A 22167-nucleotide genomic window follows, 5' to 3' on the forward strand; every position below is an offset into this window, starting at 1 on the left:
CTGCTGCAGATTTGTGCTATGTAGCTTCTGGGTCTCAAAGATGCCTCCCGGTGTGATGATCTGAGAACCCTTCTTGTAGTAGCAGGTATCAGTTACACTAGGGGTGGGCCCACAGCCCTAACCTGAGGTCTCCCCGTTTCACATCTAGGAAATACTATTTTTGCACAGGTAGACACTGGTCCTGGCTCTAAGACTATTCCAGCAGTCTTCCTCACATCCCTATGCCTGTGACAAAGGGGTAGAACAGAGATGTCACATTTAGACCTGTCTGCTCCCCAATGTCTTCCGGGCTGCCCCACGTTGGCCAACTGGGTGAGCAGCTACTCACCGTCACCTACTGCGATGAGCTGAGCAGGGGACATGATGGCCACGGTGCTGTACAAAGCTGGCAGGCACAGCTGCCTTGGATCCCCTGTTTGTCTTTGCTCAGGAAGAGGGGGCAGGGACTCTAGGAGGAATGGAGCCAGAGCACAGCTCCTGCCCCCAGGCTGTGCAGGGCTCCTTTTGCTCACTGCTCATCCTATAGTGCCTGGGGAATTGGAAAGAACTGAAAGCACTGTCAGCCTTTTAAGGGAGGATTGGAAGCAGGGGTTACCTGGGGCTTCCTTCATACTGTCTCTGGAGAGCTGAGCTCCCAGCTCCTTCCAACTTCAACTGTTTCTCCATAGGAAGTAGAGTTCCAACACTAGTGAGGAGTTCTCCTCCTCCTTCCTGATCCCTCCCCCACCCTGTCACCCCACTGTGGCAGCTGCCACTACCACCAGGGCCCCTTCTCCTAGCTGACTTCATGATGGTATTTTGTAATCATTTTTATCTTGGGATAATCAGCAAGAACTTATGGTGGGGACCAACCTGGGAAAGCACAAAGAGAGAAACAGAGCAAGAGAGACAGAGACAGACAGAAAAAGATAGAGAGACAGAGACAGAGAGACAGAGAGACGAGGGGGGTTCACTGAGGACCTGGGAGACATAATGGATGTCCCAGCAAAAGATTATTTTCTTGAGATTCATTTGGGTACTTGACACCAGTGTTCCAGGTACCACATATTTTCTGCGGACCTGCCCGAGAGCCTGGCTGCCACACCCAATGGCATTTCACCAGGGACTGATGCTCCCTGAACTGAATCTATAGATGGCCGCTTCTGCCTCAGCCGATTTCAGATTCTCTTCCTATAGTCCTCAGTGTGACACTGAGGTTTGCTGCTGACGCGCTTCCCGGGGAGACAGGAGGAAACCCCGACTGAACAAACCCCTACTGCGCCCTGCTGAAGCTGCCTAACCTTTTACTCCTTGTGTCTTAACCATCTCTCCTGGATTCTGGACTGTTTCACCTCCATCTGGAATGTCTAATATCTCCAGGAGGTTTCCTCCCACATGGAACGCCTTATCTTGGAGGAAATTGTCACACACGTGTATCCAGCAGCAGGGGCAGAGCCTATTGAGACATGCTTCAGGTGACCACATGCCGGCCTCAGGTTCTGACTGGCCTGCCTATCAATTAGATGTGGTGCCACTCTTCTGTAGCTTGCGGTGCTGCGCAAGGGACCGGGTCAAGTGGGTCTGTGAGAGCGCGCCTTTACCAAACATGGGCAGAGATTGGGGGATGTCTGGGTAAGCACGTGTTCAGAAGGGTTCCGAGTCTCCCACCCACGGACTGCACGTGGATGGCTGGGATCTGTGTCTAAGGGAACGAGCTCTCATTGATACTTTAGAAGAAAAGGCTTTCTGCTGTTCACTGAGGAAATCCTGTAAACAGCTTCTCCAAGCTATCCAAACTTGAAATAGCACTCCCTCCTGAAGGCACCATGCTGTGTTTCTAGTGACTTCCCTTGGGTATTTGGACTCACTAATGCCAGAGTCCCCACTCTCGGGGGCTCCTTGTGAGTTTTTCCCTCTTCCGCACTCCCCAGGCTAAAATCAGCTTGCAATCTCCAGTAGCCCTTTCCCCTGGTCTTCTGTAGGGTCTACGAGCAGTGGCCTGGGATGCGGACAGATCAAAGCAGATATCCTAGGGGTAAAATTCAGCTTCTGCACATTCCCTTTCTCCCCCTACCCCATCCTCGGGACCACGCCCTAGCCCATTCTCACCACACAGGCACACCCACTGGGGTAGGATTCAGCTAGAAAGCCAATAGTGGTCTTGCAGGAGGAGCACCTGAGCCTTTGTAGCCCCATCCTGCTGAAAGCCCCCAGGGCAAGGCTGCTGCCAAAGGCTCCAGCAAGGTGCAAGTGTCTAGGCTTCTGTAGTGCAGCAGCGGCCATGGCGCACCTCTATAATTACAGTGACCGCTTCTACTCTCACATGGAGGACTATGAAGAGGACGGCAGCCCCCACCCTGAACAGGGGGCAGCAGCTGAAGTGGGGGGCAGCTTCTGTGAAGGAGCTCTGAGCCTGGACCACAGTGAGAACCAACAGGAAAACCTGACCCAGGGGGACCACATGAGCCCTTACGATAACCTGGGTCCCGAAGGTGACCAGAACAGCCAGGAGCCCATGGAGGTGGATCCAGAGGAGCCAGCCCTCGAGCTGACTGAGGTTCCAAGGCGCCGGCGCAGCCGACCCCGAATCCAGTTCCACTTCACACAGTGGCAGGTGCGGGAAATGGAGACTGTTTTCCAAGAAACCCAGTACCCGGATGTACTCACAAGGTATGTGCTGACACCAGGAGGCACCCTGACCTTCAGGGGCTAATGTTTATGTTGACCTGGCCTTTACCCCTTCTTGGCCCTGTTGTCCCCGTTCATTTCCAAACCACAGGTAGCTTCTCCCCCATGACTGGAGTGGGGAAGTTCTTTGTGGTGGTGACCGGAAACAGGTGTGCTTACTGCTTCTGACATTCTTGCTCTTCATTTTCAACCGGGGAGTGACATGGATGAATGAAAACGTGTTGGAATGAAACTGTTCTGATGCTTTAGAATTCTGCAGAGTCAAGAATTTTTTTGGTTTGTCTCACAGGGCTCTAGAAGTCTGTTCCTCTTGACAAACTGTATCAAAATTCCCCCTTTCTTCCCCTGCAGACCTGGATATCTTCTTCCTTGTGAAACAGGAGAACTCTAAAGGCTCCTGGGATTGAGCTCAATGTCCTTTTCTGCCTCATTCGTCACAGCTTTCTGGCGTTTCAGATGTAGTTTCTACTGTTGCTCAGATCCCTTCGGGTCCCAGTGTCACCCCAATTGAATCAGCACACCCCACCATTGCCTTAGAATCTCCCCTCTTAGGAGTTCAGGGTTGCTTTTGCCTCCTGGCGATTGGGTGGGGTTGTTGTTCCCTGGGGTGACAAAAACCTCTTTCCCCTCTGGTCCTCTGTCCCTGCTACGTAAACTCTGAAATGGACTTACTGAACTGCTACGTAAACTCTGAAATGGAGCTACAGGACTGCAGTGTCAAACTGGACTGCTACGTAAACTCTGAAACGGAGTTACTGGACTGGGTGTTTTTTCTAATCAGTTCTTTCATTACCTAGGACATGAAGTGATATTCCCACCCACACTCTAGAAGCTTCCCTTTTCTCTCGCTCCTCAACAGCATTGGTTATTCGCCTCTTGATTTTTTTAGTTGCCCCACTGGGTAGCAGAATGTGGTCTTGTTTTTTCAAACATTTTATATACCGTGGTTGTCTTTCTCACTTTTTTCCTCATTTGTCGGTGGTGAGGGCTGAAGCCACTTGTATGATCCACAAGAAGTCCATTAAATCTTTGTTCCCCGCCACCATCTCATGACTGATTTTAAGTGGGCATTTGGGTTTCATTAATGGACTGTCTTTGGTGTCCTGGCTGAAATAAAATGCAGAATACAAACAAAGCTAACCGGGATCTTGAGGTCATCCTCTCTCTGGTCTTAAAGTACCAGGAATACAAATCTGAGGCCAGTTGCCCTGGCTACCAGCCTCCTCTTACTGATTGAGATAGGGTCTCTCTAATGTCCTTAAGGAGGCCTTGAATTTAACTAGAGCCCAGTCAGGCCTTTTATTGTGACCCTTCTGCCTCAGTTTCCCAATTAGCAGGACTTGCAGGTCGCCACCATTAGTTCTGGCTACACAGTCTTGATTGTGCCCCGTGATACCTGGAAGATTATATTTTTGATGCTCTCTATTTTATTCCATGCTCTCCCCCTCCCCTCTCCTGCCTGGTGTTTGCATTTGGAACTATAGGAAATTTACAAAAAAACAAAAAAACAGAGCGAGAATAAGAAAGATCCTGTTGTCATGTAGGCTTTGACATAATTCCTACATATTACTCTCTTTAAAATTTGCATAACATAGTGTATAGAATTCTGCCCTGGATGTTCATTTAAATTACAGCATTAAAATGATTTGTGTAAGCTAGTAAATGTTGTCTTGACCACCAATGTACAGCACAATATTTTAAATGCCTTGATGAGTGAATACTTTCAAAAATGTGCCTGGATTGCGTGCGAGGAGACCTTGAGTTGAGCAGGGAAATCAAGTCCAACAAAAGGACACACTGTTTCCAGTCTGTGACTTTTCTCAAAACCTTGATTACTGATCTCTGTGGCTTTCTCTCCACAGAGCGGTGCTTGCCAGAAACATGAATGTGCCTGAAGCCAAAGTGCAGGTCAGTAAATTCGAGAAAGCATGGGGCAAGGCCGTCCACCTAGAGCATGCTTCAATCCCGGACCAGCTGTCGTGGGTCTTTGTCAGTAGGTGAAAGTTTTCTGTCATTCTTATGACGGCAGGCCCTGCCTTCATCACTGAATGCTGAAGGAACTGCAGGCCACCTAGTGTTTCTTGCCCGTTCCTGGAAGGAAAGTGATTCCTGGTGGAGTCAGAAAAGCAAGGCAGACTTATGCTGCTCACACTCTGTGTGCAAAGCCCATATGCAGCTCGTATCCTGTGTGCTAAACCAATATGCAGCCGATTCTCTGTGTGCAAAGCTCAGATCTTTAAACAGCATGGATTCTGTAATCATATACATGTAGACTATATACCTACCGGTGAGGTCATAGATATTTTCCCAATACTTCCTGTTTAATTCCTTCACCATCATTGACCTTTTCATGGAGATTCTGTGGAGTCATGCCGGGGCTGAGGGTGCTCTTGTAATATTCAAGACGATGCAAGATCAAATAGGGCTCTCCAAGGGTTCAGTCGTATTAACTGTCTGAACGTTAGTCGTGCACACTTAGGTAAAGGAAAAGCTACTAGTTATCTGGACGAGAAAATAGTTTGCCCATAGCAGCTACACTCGGACCACCCGATGCAGGTTGTGGTAAGATTGGTGTGGAAATAGAGCATCATAGCCCGAGCGGTTGGACCTCTGCCTCTGTCAGTCTGCAGGAGACAGCAGCACTCAGTTTTAACTTGGGGGATTGCTTTCAATACACTTGTGCCTTCACCTGAACACCTTGCCAAAACGGTCCCAACAGCAGGAAAAGGGGGCAAGGGTTAACACCCTTGATATCTAGTCTAAGGAATGAAGCCTTCAATGGAAGCGATATGGAAACAGTTTGAGATGAGCCAGCATTGGTGAATAAGGTACCAATAAAAGTCCACCTTGGGAGTCACGTTAAGGGTGAACCTGTCTTGTGCCGAGTCTGTTCCAGAACGTGGCAGAGGGCTGCTCCTCTCCCTGTGTGATCCGAAGGAGCAGGCATGCTGTTACTTTCATAAAGTCATGGTTCCTGCCGCTCTTTTCCGTTTCCTGTGAAGAAGGTCTGGTTCCAGAGACCCTAGCCATGTCATCCAACACCAAACACACCTTCGTGCTTCTGCCCTGCGGGGCCGAGCATTTTGAAAGCAGCTCCTTCTGCTGTGTGGTTAGAACGGCAGTGACATTTAATGTGTCCCGATGAAGTGTCCCTTTCCATACAAGTACTCAGCTCGCTGACATGCTTCCTGTCCTCTGTTTTCAGGCTTGGTTTAACAACAGGCGAGCCAAACAGAGGGCCCGGGAGAAGAAAGCAATGCGCAGGAGTGCACCACGTGGGATCCAGGACCACATCTGCATGATGGATGTGGAGGAGCCCTAGAGTGCCATCCTTGCCCAGGAGACACATGGAGATGGGCTGTTTGGTGTCACCCCTTGCTTAGACATGGGAGAAAACCATGTTTCCCTGTACCTGTGACACGGGTATGACAATAACAATAAAGTCAAATTGTCCCTGTTTCTTCTTTCTGCTTTGTAGACTGTAGATGCCGAGTGTTCTCGCTATGTACGATTCAAACAGATTGGCACAGCCGACGTTCCTGAGGTGGCATGCCTTGTCCCCTGCAGTGGCCCCGGCAGTCACCGTCATATCCCTGGCCTCACTGGGTTTGCACAGAATGTGTATGGGTCCCTGTGTCTCACTGATGCTCCCCTCGCCCCATTGCGACCACTTAGGAGCAGAAACATGTTCAAGGGTCCTCATTGTCCACAGTAGGTGGCCAGGGCATTTTCAGACTGTACTGCCTGCTGACCACACTGGAGTCTAGTTCCAACCAGAATTTTCCAAAGGTAAATTACCGGTTTCAGAGGAGTAGGGAAGTGAGCGCTCATCTTCACTGTTGGGGTTCTGCTCACCCAAACTCACCATCTGTGGGGCACTCGTGGTAGTAGTACATTATATGCAGAAAGTTTTTTGTTGCTTCAAAAGAAACCAGAGACTCCAGGCATTCCTGGCTGGAGGGAGGCTTCCTCTTCTCCTAACCATGAGCCAACAAAATATATTTGCATGTAATTTTGAAACAAATATTGCTGAAATTTATCATTTGAATTAGGTCCATTGCTCACTGATTTTTAAGAAAATTGAGACATCAGAACGGGTTAATTGAAATGAATACGTTTTTTTGTTTGTTTGTTTACTTAAGGGTGTGTGCTTTGAAAAAGGCTGTCCTCAAACTCATCTCAGGAAGGATGAAGGAAGTGCTGATCTTGCATCTAACACCTTTGTGGTCAGATAACAGGCGTCACAGAAAGGGATTTCCACTCAGATGTAGGCAGTTCTAGGGATCTAACCGAGGGCTTAGAGTGGGCAAGGTTAACTGTCTGCTGTTGGAAATACATCCCCATCCCCAACACGATTATCTTTGCACAACTGGTCAGAATTATAAAGAAATCCTCAGCTCCTGGTAGACCTTGTCAAGGGTTGTTTCAAGTTATACCACAAAAACAAAGGGCTGGAAATAGACTTGTGCAGATTTAGAAGAGAGGCAGTAACCAGAAGTGTGAGGTAAGACATTGGATAGAACGGAAACCCCTCATAGGCACCAGGACCCCCAGATATTTCCACACCATGAAAAGGAATCGTCTTGCCATATGATAATTCTTTAATGCATTTCTAATCTCAGAATGACAAGGACATGCTGGGAAAACGTGGCTGCCATGGGATCAGACCGGCCACATACCAGTGAAGGTCTTGCTAGGGTACAGTTCTGGGATAGGGAACGGGACAAAGATTCCTCCTCTTGACACTTGGGCTATTCTGAGAGATCAGGAGAGAGAGAGAGAGAGAGAGAGAGAGAGAGAGAGAGAGAGAGAGAGAGAGAGAGAGAGAGATAACACAGGAGAAAGAATTTTTAAGGAACCTCAACACAGGCATACGATTCTCACAGCTTGCATCAGCACTCTTGAAGGCTGAACAGGCAAGATGAGCCCCACCGAGCAGCCTCAGAAGAGCCTCCCAGATTAACACATTACTTAATATCTGTTCTCGGCCAGGTACCAGGGACCCAGTGTTGGGCCCTAGACTAAGAGAGATTGTCCTCATATTTCCATAAGACCTCCAGAGCTACTGGCGGATCTTTTCTTCCTTCCCGCAAATGCCTTCACGAGGTGGACAGTCATTCTTGCCCTAGGAAGATAGTTCACCAGGGCAAATGGACTCATGGAGTAGCGAATTGGAAGGCCCCTTCTACACTTTACTTTTCCAAGGGTCATATCTTCCCTGTAAAGGCATCCTGTTCACTGAAGGATCAAACTGCTCTTCTTTAAGCACCTCAGGGGCTCAACCCATAGCAACCGTCAGTCATCCAAGAAATCCAGAAAGGAAAGCCTCTGATTGGATAAGACAACCCGAGTGGTCCCGCCTTAGAACCAGAAGGAAAAGAACCCTTCCTGGGTGAGATGCTCTCCCACCGGAACTGTAGGGCACTCCCTTCAAGAACCTGAAGAGGCAAAGTTCCAGCGACTTCGACAGCATTCCTGTCATGAAGCATGGGGACATCAACTACCTGCCTGACGAGGGACCTGATATGAAAAAATGGAAGTGTCAGTACATGCTAGGAGTGATGAGGCGGCCATGTCCGTGAGGGGATGTTGTCCTTCAGAGGCGGCTGGATAGGAGCTGCTCACTAGCGTGCGCACGGGCGTGCGTGGGCGTCGAACGTCTTGACAGCATGACTACTATGCACAACCCTGGAACCTGCCGCCTCATCTTGCTCTTTCCCCACTTTCAGGTGCTGAGGCACCCATGGTCTTGCCGGCTCGAGAGGTAAGAAATGAGGAAGAGAGTGGAAGCAGCCAGCCTGGGGCTGGAGCCCCAACAACAGAATTGGGAGGAGAGGAAGAACTAAGAAAGATGGGGAAGAGTGGAGAAGGTCCCTCTGTTGCTGTAGCTTCCGGACTCACAGATGAAGGGAAGCAAGAGGGTACTAGCCACATTAGCCAGGAGAGGGAGCATTCACCTCAGAAGCCAGTCCCCAAGAGCATAGGGGGCCCCAAGGCTGTACAGCCTGTGCCAGTGTTAGTGCCCCGTGTGAAGCATATGTCGCATATGCTGCCTCGAGCACAGTGTATATCAGTAAAAGTACTTGGTGTACAGCCTGTGCCCATTTCTGTACGCCTTGTAGAACCTATGGCGTTCACTGTGCCCCAGGTACGGCCTATGCCTGTCACTGTGCCCCATTTACAGCCTGTGCCCATTTCTCTACCCCGTGCAGAGCAAATGCCAATCACTGGGCCCCAGGTACAGCCTATGGCTGCTACCATGCCCCACATACAACCTGTGCCAATCAGTGAGCTGCAGACATGGCCTATGCCCATTACTGAGCCCCACGTACAGCCTAATACATTCAGTGTGACCCAGGTTCAGCCTATGCCTGTTCCTGTGCCTCATATACAGTTTATGCCAATCCCTGTGCCCCAGGTACTTCCTATGCCTGTGACACTGTCCCATGTACAGCCTATACCAGTCACTATGCCACACATACACCCTAAGCCTGTTGTATAAAAGTTACTGGGCCCCACGTCTGTTTTATAAAAGTTACTGTGCCCAAGGTCCAACATATACCAATTAAGATACCTAACATAGCACATATGCCAGTGCCTGAGGCACAGCCTATGCCTGTGAGGGTGGCCTGCACACAGCCCGTACCCATGAAAGTGCCCAGTGCCCAGTCTATACCAGGTAGAGAACCCAGTATCCAACCTATGCCAGTTGTGACACCCGATATACGGCCTGAACCAGTTCCAGATGTTGACGTCCATCCTGTGCCAGTGCTGGTGCCCCATCGCCGCCTCCATGACAGGTTCACATGGCTGCAGCTGCAGGAGTTGGAACGCATTTTCCAGAGAAATCATTATCTAAATGCTGAAGAAGGGTAAGCAGGTTGTGCGGCCTCAAGTCCTTTGAGGGGGAACAACCTGGTACATAGGGGCCTCTGGCTCGCTGTCACCTGTCCTTATTTTCATTTATTGAAGATTATTTGAAGATTTAGTCTTTGTCTTGGTGTCGGGGTGGGGGGAGCTGTGTCTCACATTTGGAGGTCAAAGGACAGACAGCTTGAAGGACTTGGTTCCTTCCTTCGAGGATGTGGGTCCGGGGCTCAAAATCAGTTCCTCATCCTGGCTGGCAAGCGGGCTTATCTGCTGAGCCATTTTGTCTGCCTCCTTTTTGTCCTCTGGAATGGAAATCCACCCACCCATTCAGGCCTGCAGGAGCCCTGCCTTGCTGTCCTAGGGTTCTGTGATGGGCGTGGGGCTCTTCTCAGGTAGTATTTAGCGGACCCAACACAAATGTTTACCAGTGCCTGTTGATCTAAGGAGGTCAGGACGGGACTGCCTGGAAAGCCTGAGATGTGGCTGGCACAACACAGGAAACACTCTGCCATTGTTGGACATCACATATGTTTGGACATCACATATGTTTGGACATCACATATGTTTGTCTTTCGCTGACTCACGGTAAACACATCGACACATTTCCCTTAATTGCTGTTTTTTGCATTTTCTGAAAATTTCTGCGCCCTCCCAAAAAATTTTCCTTAAAGATAAGCTTCAGTGCAAGTCGGTGGCAGCGCGTGCTTTTAGTCCCAGCGACTGGGAGGCAGAGGCAGGCAGATCTCCGTGAGCTCCAGGCCAGCCTGGGCTACAGGGTGAGTTCCAGGACAGCCAGGGCATTTACCCTGTGTGGAAAAGGAGGGAGAAAGGTATAAGCTTCAGTGTTGATCATGGTGATTTCTGCATTTCTCATCACTGAAAAAACCAGTGCAGTCTCTTGCTTCCTAGAAAACTATCTCAGCACCGGGAAAATCCACTGTGTTTATCAAACCAGTGTGTCTGTAGCCCCAGCATTTGAGAAGGACACTAGGTCACACACTCAAGGTCATCCTCAGTTACGTGCAGCCCAGTACCCAAGAGACCCTCTTTGTTGGTGGTTTAGGCCTGGGTTTTACTTTTTCTTTTCTTATCTTCTGGTTTTCTTATGCAGGGTCTCACTCTGTAGCCCAGAATGGACTCTAACTTTCAGGATGGCTCTAATTTCAGTCTTCCTCATGCCGGGAATCCAGGACTGTGTGGCCGTCAATGAACACTTTCGAGACATGTGTTTTGTGCCTGACATGATTTTAACATTTTGTTTCCCTGGCATGGGAGATGGTTCTGACCTGAGACCCAGAGAGAACCAAGTCCAGGTAGCTATGCTCTGATTCCCCATGTACACTGTGACCACGGTGATACAGAAACATTCATTCTCTCTCTCTCTCTCTCTCTCTCTCTCTCTCTCTCTCTCTCTCTCTCTCTCTCACACACACACACACACACACACACACACACACACACACAGATACACATACACACACACACACACACACCCTCTCACACACACACACACACACAGACACACATACACACACACACACACACACACACACTATATGACGCGAATGTAACAGGCCATGTCCTGATGGGCTACGTGTTGGACAGCTTTACATGTTAACAGAACATCAGGAATCGTCAGGCAATTTCCAAGAGGCCATCTTCTTTTGTGCTATCCTTCCAGGGCGGCAAAGGCCCTCACCCAGGAATTTCCTGTGAGCATTTGTTTTTGGAGCTCTTGCTTTGCACTGTGACATTTTTGAGGCAGTTTTATGCTCCACACAACCAGTGTTCAGGGCATCTCTCGGAGGTATTCTCGGTCTCTATTGTTGGTTTTCTATTGCTGACTAGCTCTGGACCTAGGTCTTTGACTATGGATAGCCCTTTCTGCTGAATTAAAGTCACCTGTACAAACTGGCCGTCCTAGAGGGCGGGCACTGAGACAAGTATTTTAATAAATGTAGAGTCTGTAACATGCTTTATTTCATCTGTGCGTCCAAATACTGACCTCCTGCTATTTTTGCTCTCAGAAAACAGTTGGCAAGATGGATGTGCGTGACGGAAGGCAAAGTGCAAGTGAGTAGTCTACAAAAGGCCACTGGACCCAGCACAGCCATTCGAGAATTTCCCTCGGGGCTGGGATATGCTTGTCCTGTCCCCAAAGTTGGAGTGCTGTTCTGACCTCACTGTGTCTCAAAACGACATTGAAAAGGTTCCTTTTAAAGTGTGTGTGTGTGTGTGTGTGTGTGTGTGTGCACGCGTGTGTGTGCGTGCGGGTGTGTTCCCACTTGTCACATGTATGTGAATGAGTGCCTATGGCAGTCACTAGAGGATATTGGGAGCCCTCTAGCTGAAGTTACAAAGGATTGCTAGCCAGCAGAGAGGGGAGCTGGGAACTGAATTCAGGCCCTCAAGAGCAGCAAGTGTCTTTCTCCTTGGGCCATTGCTACAGCCACATTGAAGTAATATTCAAACTTTGTGGTCTTTGTGGGTAGAAAATTAAACCACAAGCCTCACTGTACAGAACCAGCCCATTTTAATTCGAACCCAACTTCCTAATGGGACACTGATTAGAACAAAGCTACGTTCTCTCTTAAACATATATGTATTACACACACAAGTGTCCTGTGCTTAAATTATGAACACGTGTTCCGTAACTTACAAAATATGTAAATGTTCTATGTGTCTGTAGCTGTATTTGTAAGTTTCAAACCTGGGGCAGATGGCTAAGTGTCTATGTAGCATATCAAAGCCCACCTGGCCTCCAGGTTCTCCCTGCAGCCAAGCTCCCTACCTGCAAAAGGCCATTCTGGCTTGCACATCTTCCCTCCCTCCCTTTCTCCCTCCCTCCCTCCTTCTCTCCCTCCCTCCCTCTCTCCCTCTTTCCCTCCCTCCCTCCCTCCCTCCCTCCCTCCCTTCCTCCCTTCCTTCCTAAACCTCACCAGCTCAAGCTAGGTTCCCTTCCCAATATAACTGAATCTTTTTGGTTACCCGTCATTATGTCTTCTCTCCTTGGTTCTCTTGGATGCTGCACCTGTTTCCCCGTCTTTGTTCTACATCCCCTCACCCACTCTCTTCACATGGGACAGTTCAGTCTGGTCATGTCCCCTCTGGACTTCCACACATGTCCAGCCTCTCCCAATGCTCTCTGTATATCAGTAATAACCCTTCTTCATCATACCCAGGACCAGTCATTCTCCTTCCCTTTTAATTTCTTTTTTCCATTTGTCTGGCAGTGAACCTGGGACCAGTCATGTTCCTTCCCTTTTTATTTTATTTATTTATTGTTTATTTATCTGGTGCTGACACCACGGAGAGGCATAAATGAGCTTCCTGCTAGGGAACTCAGCCCTTCTTAGTCAAGCATCTGCTCTGACTCTTCTCAGTATGTGTGGATCATTTGATTCTGCAGACTTGTGCCACCCACAACATTTGATTCCACAGCCTAGGGTCTCTCCTTCAGCTGCTGCTCCCCTCTGCCTGCTTTCTAACTGCTGCTCTCATCTCTCTGGTGTCTGGCCTGCTATGTCCTCCATGTGGGCACTCTATACTCTATCCACGTCTCTATGGCTCCTTCAGCTGCTGCTCCCCTCTGCCTGCTTTCTAACTGCTGCTCTCATATCTCTGGTGTCTGGCCTGTTATGTCCTCCATGTGGGCACTCTATACTCTATCCACGTCTCTATGGCTCCTTCAGCCGGCTGCTCCTCTGGCCTGCTACACCCACGGGGACATCTCTCTTATTCTCCTGCTCTCTCCCCTCCTCTTCTTACTGGGTAAGTGTTACTCCAAGCTGCCTGCTAGTCTACTGTTACTATAAAAGCCACCATTCTATACCAGGAAGTTCCTCTTACGTCCACTGGGCTCCAATCACAAGGGCAAGGGACACCTTTCCACTGTGACTTGGAGCATGTTTGTCTCTGACAGGTGTCCCATTCCACTTGGGATGCCCTGGATAGATATTCTTCTCACTGAGCATCTTACCCATGTCAGTTACTGGCATTTCTGGACTCTGGCCTGCTACCCCAACTTGGATCTCTCTCCTACTGGTTCCCTTTCTCCTGTCTCCTCCCTTCTCCTCTCCCCACATGCCGCAGTTCAGTCTGGGCACACACTCTGAACTCTCCCAGATGTCCCTGCTTTCCCACGTATCTATTATAGACTTTGTCCTCCACCGAACCTAGGTGCAAGTCATAGTCCTACTGTGTTGCCTTCTTTCATTCAGTATTAACAATACGTTTATAAATAGGTTAACATGCACTCAAGTCCTTTAATGCTGGTATCCTTTAGATAGCGTTTCTCTGTGAACACTTCCTGGGATTATGACATATAAAGGATTCAAATCAGTGTAGCTAGGGGCACCACAATTCTGCACTATTTGAAACACTAAAAATTAAACATAGATTCTATTCTTACAGGGGTAACTTGGGTGAGAATAATTCACAGGGTGATCCCAGCACTCATAATGCGGATGTAAACTTGGTTAAAGAGAGGCTGATGGGAATGGGGGAAGCATAGAGTCCAAATGCCCTGTCCTCCTCCTGCTGTTTGAAGCGCCCGGTGAAGCCACACAGATTAGGGCACCCAGCATTATGATTGTCTGAAGCACACTGGTGCATCTGCCTGAAAATACTGCTAACATCCTCCAGTGGATTACTGTAGAGAGGGAGAAAGACATGCGACATCTGGACACTTGTCCAGGGACAATTTTGCAGTGCTGGGGTGGAAACCAGGGCCTCCCACATTCTAGGCAAGCACTGGACCCGGCGCCTGCCCCTCAGCCCCTCACAGAATCAGGGGCTGTGAGACAGCAGGTTCTTCTGTGCGGTATAAAATATAGGGCCTGCTAACGCCCCATGGTGTGTTTTCTGGTTATGTCCTGATTACTCTACTGAACAAATCCCTCTTCCCTCTCATTGTAGAGATGGTTCAAGAAGAGGAGAGAGCAGTTCTGGAGAGGGCAGAACCTGTCGGGGTCGAGCAGGGCTCCTCCTAGGCCCCAGTCCACTTCTCTGAAGACAGTGCACAAGCCATAATGTGCCACCCTTGACCTGGAACCACTTGTGGTCGCATTTGGTCTCCCACTCACGTTATTCCATCTTTCCTCCCTAAGAACTTGTACTTGAAATAAATACCTTGTCAGCTCATCTGCTTCATGTGTCTTCTGCATAAGGATGGTATGCGGGCCAGTTATCAAGGACATTTGTCCAGGAACAAATGCCAATTAAATGCCATTTAAAACAAGTGCCAAAGGTCTCCTTCTGTGGGGTGACATCGCTGAGTGAGCATCAGTAGGCCTTTTATATCCTACATGCTTGTTAAGTGGTATAGCATGTTCCCATTGATGCATCCATTCCTTTACGTCCTCTATCACGATGTTTGCATCCTCACCCTGACCACATTGCACCAGAGATGTGCAAGAGGGACATGAGGAGCAGGGCAGTAAGCAACATCTCTTCAGGACTTCTGCCTCACGTCCTGCCTCAGTTCCTAGGCCGGCTTCCTCAATGATAGACTGGAAGCTCTAAGAGGAAATCAAACCATCCCTCCCTAGTTTGCTTTTCTACGTGTATTTTAACATAGAAGAAGAAAGCAAACTAATCTGGGCCCAAATAAAAGAAATGGACTGAAATCCAATCAAAGATTTATTGTTTGTTTGGGGGTTGTTTTTTTTCTTTTCTTTATTTTTCAAATTTAACACAATTTCTTCAATGAATCGTTGGTAATTTCACAACATATATCCCAATTCGTCTCGCCTCCGAGACTCTCCACATCCTCCCTTCACCCATGCAGTACCCCCAAAACAAAATTTTAGAAAATTAAACTAATCCAAAGAAAATAAGTAAACAAACAAACAAAAAACTGAAAACAAACAAAACGGCCCCTCCTGTTCCTCCATCTCTCCTGCCTCTCTTCGTTCTTCCTGGACACAGTGGAAACCTTACTGTGTCACACCGTAGACTTTTTTTGTCCCATCAGCTTTATGGTTCACGGCCTCTGGTCTCTGGCAAACCATCATCACTGGCCCCTCACTGCAACTCCTCTGGGACATCTCGTGACCTCCCCGCACCACGGAGGTTCTGTATCTTCTCACGGGTACAGTCCCTTCACTTTCTACAGCAGGTCCTGGGTGGTTTAGATGTTAGGGTGTGCCAACGCCAGGCCTGGTTCTAACCCTGGGTGGTAGTTGAAGCGGTGAGTTCGGGCCAATGTGGTCATCTCCCTGCAGTGAGGGCTGGAGCCTGCTTCACTATGCCCATCACCCGTTCCCCCTTGTCTGTGGTGAAGGGTGGGGCCAGCTCTCCCATGAGTGTGGGGCCAGCTCTCTTGCTATACTTCCAGCAATTAGTAGGATCTGGTCTGCATGGCCCTTGGATTTCATCACGCACGGTTCCTCTGCCCCCTGAGGGGACATGGGCCACAGACATCAACACAGACCCCAGCTGCCACGGGATCGTAGACCTAGACGTGACAGGAACTCATCCACTGATTTGTAATGTTCAATTACCATGTAAGGATGGCCAACTTGCTGATTATTAGAAACATTAAATATCCATTAATTTATATTCTTACTTGTTTTGTTTCTGAATGAAAAAGACACGAAAAGGAAAGGCACAGGTGGGTGGTCACGGATTTCACAACAGGTTGAATGAAAAAAATAAAGAAATAGAAGGCAAGGACATGACTGATGCTAGGTACGGTGGGCCAGAAGGCTCATTGTAGATAAAAGGGAGAGTATAGCCAGAGGAGGGGCATCTGGAAAGTCCAGAGTGGACATGACCCTAGCTTGTGACGCGGGGGAAGATGGGACAGCAGCTGCTGAACAAGAGGGGCAGGCTGGGCTGAGAGACGGGCCAAGAGAATAGAGAAAGACTGGGTACCAAAATGCTGGGTAGAGGGGAGGCCAGGTGGGGAAAGGCAGCCCAGGACCTGAGCTGGGGAAGTTTAGGGAAGGGAAAGGGGTGCCAGTCAGGAGGGCCCTGTAACAGGGAGGGATTGAGGGATGCAGGAAGGAGCTGGCAGCCATTCTCCACTTTAATGTGTTAGATTGTCACTGCATCCTTTCCTCCTTGTTTGAGACCTAACAGTTTAGACACACACACACACACACACACACACACACACACACACACAGAGAGAGAGAGAGAGAGAGAGAGAGAGAGAGAGAGAGAGAGAGAGAGAGAGAGCTACATGCAAAAAGAAAAATAGAACCTAGGCCTGAAATCCCAGTATAAAGAGTCCCATGAAGACAAGCCGGGGTATGACTTTGTGTTTCTGACCTACCTGCCTCCACTTCCCAAGGATCGTGATTTCACATGTGCACCAGTATAAGCTGCTAGTTTTCACAGTTTTTAAATTTTATTTTTGAGACAAGGTTTCTCTGTGCATCTTTATGGTCCTGGAATTGACTCTGTAACCCAGACTGGTCTCGAACTCAGAGATTCACCTACTTCTGCCTCCTAAGTGTTGAGATTAAAGAAATGCACCACCATTGCAAAGCTGAAAACAGTATAAGACACATTTGATAATTTCTTTGAAAATATCAATATATTTTGAATATATCAATATATTTTTTCTTTTCATCTCTCTCTCTCCCTGAGACAACTCTGATCCCGGATATCAGTCCTCACATTCTGCCTTGTTTAAGACAGGATCCCCTTGTTTACTTTCTGCTACACACAACTATCTAGCTGTCCTGTGATCTTCCCAGCATTCTTTCATCTTCCGCTCCCATCTCGCCATAGTAATGTTGGGATTACAGATTCTTTCTACCCACTTTTAATGGGTTGTGGGGATTTGAATTCAGGTCTTCATGTCTGTGTGGCAAGCATTTACCCCTGAACCTTGCCCCTCGCCTCCCCACACTGTTCTTTCTGTGTGTGAGAATCTGCTGGGGCCACCACTTGCTACTGGCTAGCTGCTCCTGACAGATTCATGCCTAACAGGGAGGGGAGGCGCCTATTAGGATCTCCCAAGACCTCAAAATAGACTCATGAAATTACAAATAATCAAAAATATACAGTAGAATATTCTTGTTCTTCTTTTCAAAAAAAAAATTTCAGCAAAAAATTCCACCTCAATCTTAAAGTCAATTAACAATCTAAATGTGTATACTGTCAAAATATAACCAGTACCACCATACCTGCTGGGGAGCGCTTATCCAGCTATCAAACTGGGCTGCTCTGATGCCACCATGTCCTTTCTTCTGCTAAATTTCTGACTTTTATTCCTTTATGTTTCTAGCATAGCCTGCTCCCCTGAAAGTAGGCAAGAAAAGGCCACTCTGAGACACCATGATTAAACCTGTTGTCAACACAGAAAACAACAAGGAAGGCAACACAAGATTGCCTCCACATAAGTTAGGAATGTCATCTGCTTTAACAAAACCCAATATGTTTGGTTAGTCATGGCTTAGTATATAGCACCAGCTACAATCTTTAAAGCTTGTTTTTTTGACCAATCTTATGACCTTGCCATCAACCAGAGAAAGAGTTCCCCACAGATCCAAGATGGAATTGGCCAGTTCAGGCTTGTAATTGCAAAGTAGCTGGTACCAAGAGTTTCAAACAGCCCTGACTGAGTCTTGCCTTCAGGAGATGGGGCTATCAGATACGGTCTTTTGTAATTGTATCAAGATGTCTGTAGAATGTTTGAGAGTGCTGGTGTAGGCATTAGGATAATCTGGGTGGATGTTGAACCCGTCGTCCCTGTGCTCCAGGCAGCTTGGATAGCAAAATAGTGTCTGGTAACTGCTAATTAAGAAGTCAAATTGCCTGAGTCTCACTCTCCCTGATTAGTTCAGAAAACTGACTACCAGGAAGAATATTCACAAAGAGAAACCTAACAATTCTCTCAAACTAACAGCAACTGTAACACAGTTTAACACCTGCTTACTCAGATGGAGAGCCTGTTCTACTTCATTCCCCTAATCAGAACCTCTGTTAGGGATATGTTATCCTGTCCAGTGCTGGACCTGGGTTTGCAGTTTGCCATAGTCTTACAGAGTGTCTGGGAGCAAGTAAACCACCAGGGAATGCAGATTGCCCAAGGCTGAGAGCGCATCCTGCCGACCAGTGTGGCTGGGTTGACTCCAAGCTGGTTAAGGTAGTGCAACAGGTAAGAATGCCAACTTTACAGTATCTACAGCTACCTAAGGAGATAGGTCTCTGGGAATGCCTGTGGAGGGAGCTCAGAAGACAACTCTGAACCCGTATATCAGTTCTCACATTCTGCCTTGTTTAAGACAGGATCCCTTTGTTTATTTTCTGCTGCACACACAGGACTAGCTGTCCTGTGATCTTCCCAGCATTCTTTCGTCTTCCTCTCCCATCTCGCCATAGTAATGTTGGGATTACAGATTCTTTCTACCCACTCTTAATGGGTTGTGGGGATTTGAATTCAGGTCTTCATGTCTGTGTGGCAAGCATTCTACTCCTGAACCATATCCCTCGCCTCCCCACACTGTTCGTTCTTTGTGTGAGAATCTGCTGGGGCCACCACTTGCTACTGGCTAGCTGCTCCTAACAGCTTCATGCCTAACAGGGAGGGGAGGCGCCTATTAGGATCTCCCAAGACCTCGAAATAAGCTCATGAAATTACAAACAACCAAATATACACAGCAGAATGTTCTTTTTCCAAAAAAATAAAATTCACAGCAAAAAATTCCACTGGTCCTAAGAACCCCAGATGCCAGGCCAGATCTAGGAACCCCAGCACCAGCAGCTGTACTGGAGGCCAGGCTGGTCCTACATACACCAGAAGTCAGACCTGATCTATGGATCCCAGTCTTTACTCCCTCCCATGACTTTCATGTTCTGGTTAACAACTTCTGAAGACTTCAGCTTTACCAGAGGTCAGGCTGGATCTAATGACCCTTATGCCACCAAAACCCCAGAGGTGACACCCTATTAAGCTTGAAAGCATGCCACTCACCAGAACTCTGAGGCCTCGACTTTGCAAACTCTGTTTTAAAGCTTCATCTTAAGCCATGTAATGTTCGGGATCAGATCTCAGCTCCAGAAATGTGTTGCAATAGCAGAATCTGAATGGATACGCTGAAAATAGCCAGTTAAGGAGCTAGGAAATGGCCATAAAATTTAACAAGGTCCAGATATTCCTAGGAGGCATTCTGTCCTTGGAGATAACTTGTCAGTAATTTATAGCTCTTTGTCAGTGTTTCATGCTCCAAAATTGACCAGTGTTTTCAAAAACTACCTTCCCCTATGCCCTCCTTACCTAATCCCAAACGACAGAACATGAACTCTCCTGAATACAGCATTTCCCCCTTAAAAGTTCTGTCCTCCCTGGGCTTGCAGACACACACTTTCCTCACCCACTGCACCTAGGTGCTGGAAAGGGATGGTCCAAACTCGGGTTTGCAAAATAAAGACCCTCATGTAATTTCATCAGAAACCAGGCTCCATAAATTCATTTGAGGATTAGTAATTTAGGTATAATGGAACCCTTGTCCATTTAGGCCAAAAGACCAGAGAAGAAACAGATATCAAGAAACAAATCCCCCATCTAACAAAGACAAATGCAGGAATCAACACCTAGACCTATAATCACCCCAAATCCAGAAGCCTTAGTGTCAGCATTAAGAATGCAATCAATAACAGACGGGCAATATGGCATCACCAGAGCCCAGCTACCCCTAGAACAGCAAAACCTAAACAATCCAATGCAGCTAAAGCACAAGAAATTGCCCTTAAATAATTGCTGTATCTTCATAGAACTTGATAGAGTTCCTTGAGGAGAACTTGAACAAAGCCCTTAAAGAAATTGAGGAAAAGACAAACAAAAAGTAAGATGAAATTAATAAATTTTCATAAGAATACCAAGAAACAAACATTATAATCTATGTTTAACCTTAAAATATATTTTTAATTTTAATTTAATTTTTGAATCATTCAAAATATTTTCTGTCATTTTGAATAAAAGTTTTATTTTTATTGTCCACTACATTCATTACATAGATTTATAGAAAGTTTTGGAAACAAAAGTTATGCTACCTGCACATAACTTTTCATAAACTGCAAAGTATCCAAATGTACCTCTTACCTCTTAATGGCGCTTTGTAAAATAAAAATTGTTCTCTCTCTCTGTCTCTCTCTCTGTCTCTCTCTCTCTCTCTCTCTGTGTGTGTGTGTGTGTGTGTCTAACTCTCTGCATGTCTGTCTCTCCCTGCTTTTTTGCAGCTAATGTTGGTGGTAGTGACTGGGATTTGTATGTTTATGTGGTATTTTTTTTTCCGAGACAGGGCCTCATATAGTCCAGGCTAGACTGAAACTGCTTATGTGCCTAAAGATGATTTTGAAATAATGATCTTCCTGTCTTCACAATCTGGGTGTTGGGTTTCTCTGGGTGCACCACCTTGCTAGGCTCCAAACCTTTTAAGTAGTGGCAGTTTCTGGCACATCACTCCTGGTCACAAGTATAACCAACACCTGGCTTATAAAGAATCATCTTAACTAAAACATAAATAGTTCTTTTACTTTCTGTTCCTGTTTTACATGCCAGCTGTTACTGCCCGGTGTCCTCCAGGCATAGCATAGCTGATACCTCCTTGAAATCAGAGCAGATGTGTTTGTACAAAGAGACCCTCACAAGATTATATCCACTGATATTCCCTCCTTGAGGGTTGGAGAGCTTCTGAGACAGCACAGGAATGAGTGTACGGGAAGACTGTAGGCCACTAAGCAGGGAGTGATCAACCCTCCACTCATCCCAAAGCATGGTATATGCAGTTAATGCATGCTTCAGGGGAAAGAGACTTTTGTTGGGTGGTTTAGTTGCCCATAACTTGCCCGGGCAACTGTAAGTAAACTCCCGCCTACGCTCCTTCGCATACACCACTCCAATTAAACCAATGGGTTCATCGAGCTAGTTTGAGTAGGATTACATAGGGTCTAGCCATATACTCCAATACTCAACACGCCCTGCCTGCATCTGCTCAAGGGCCCTACCTGCATCTGCTCAAGGGCCCTGCCTGCATCTACTCGAAATGTCTGAACATATAGGAAACAGCTTCTACTATGTGGTTTAGAATGCTCTCCATAAGGGTATCTGTGCCCAGTGTGCAACAGTCCTATTTCTTCTGAGACCCTGCTGCACCCAAAGAATGATGGCAAAGTGTCCCAAACTGCCTGCTACCGTGTGGGAAGGACAAGGCAGGCTGAGGAGATAGCTCATTTGGCAAAGTGTTCAAGCAAGAGGCCCTGAGCTACATTCCCATACCCACGTAGAAATGCATGCATGCTCACTCTCATTTGTAATCTCAGCACTGATGGGTAAGTTCCCAGGACTTGTTGACCAGTGTGATTTTAACCTAATTTGTGACCTCCAGGCAAAAGAGAAACTCTGTCTCAAAGGGGATGGTCTGAGTTCCTGAAGATGTGCCTGCATTTACACATGTGCACACACATAGATGCATACATAGACACACTTTTAAAAGACCATATAGATAAAGGGCAACTCTTAACACATTCACTAAGTGTTATAAAGTCTTATTAAAGATTTTACAGCAAAAAGAAAAAAAAACCTAAGGGAAACTCAGTGCACAACAGATAATTCCAATAGGCTGTAACCAGTCTTAACATTATTTAGCAATGGTAAACAATGTAAATTGCCCCGGC

At 47.3% G+C, this 22167-nt stretch overlaps 1 protein-coding gene across 1 annotated transcript; it reads left to right on the forward strand.

Moving 5' to 3' along the window:
* The first annotated feature begins 1515 nt into the window (after positions 1–1515).
* On the forward strand, positions 1516–6126 carry LOC146889287 (rhox homeobox family member 1-like). The gene is made up of 4 exons (XM_085684356.2): positions 1516–1611; positions 2284–2649; positions 4530–4575; positions 5873–6126. Exons 1-4 carry the CDS (start codon positions 1586–1588, stop codon positions 5987–5989), a joined length of 555 nt encoding a protein of 184 aa, XP_085540482.2. The 5' UTR covers positions 1516–1585; the 3' UTR covers positions 5990–6126.
* The last annotated feature ends 16041 nt before the right edge of the window (positions 6127–22167 follow it).

The sequence above is a fragment of the Myodes glareolus genome, chromosome X (genome assembly GCF_982192425.1).
Source record: "Myodes glareolus chromosome X, mMyoGla1.1, whole genome shotgun sequence".
Taxonomy (NCBI): domain Eukaryota; kingdom Metazoa; phylum Chordata; class Mammalia; order Rodentia; family Cricetidae; genus Myodes; species Myodes glareolus.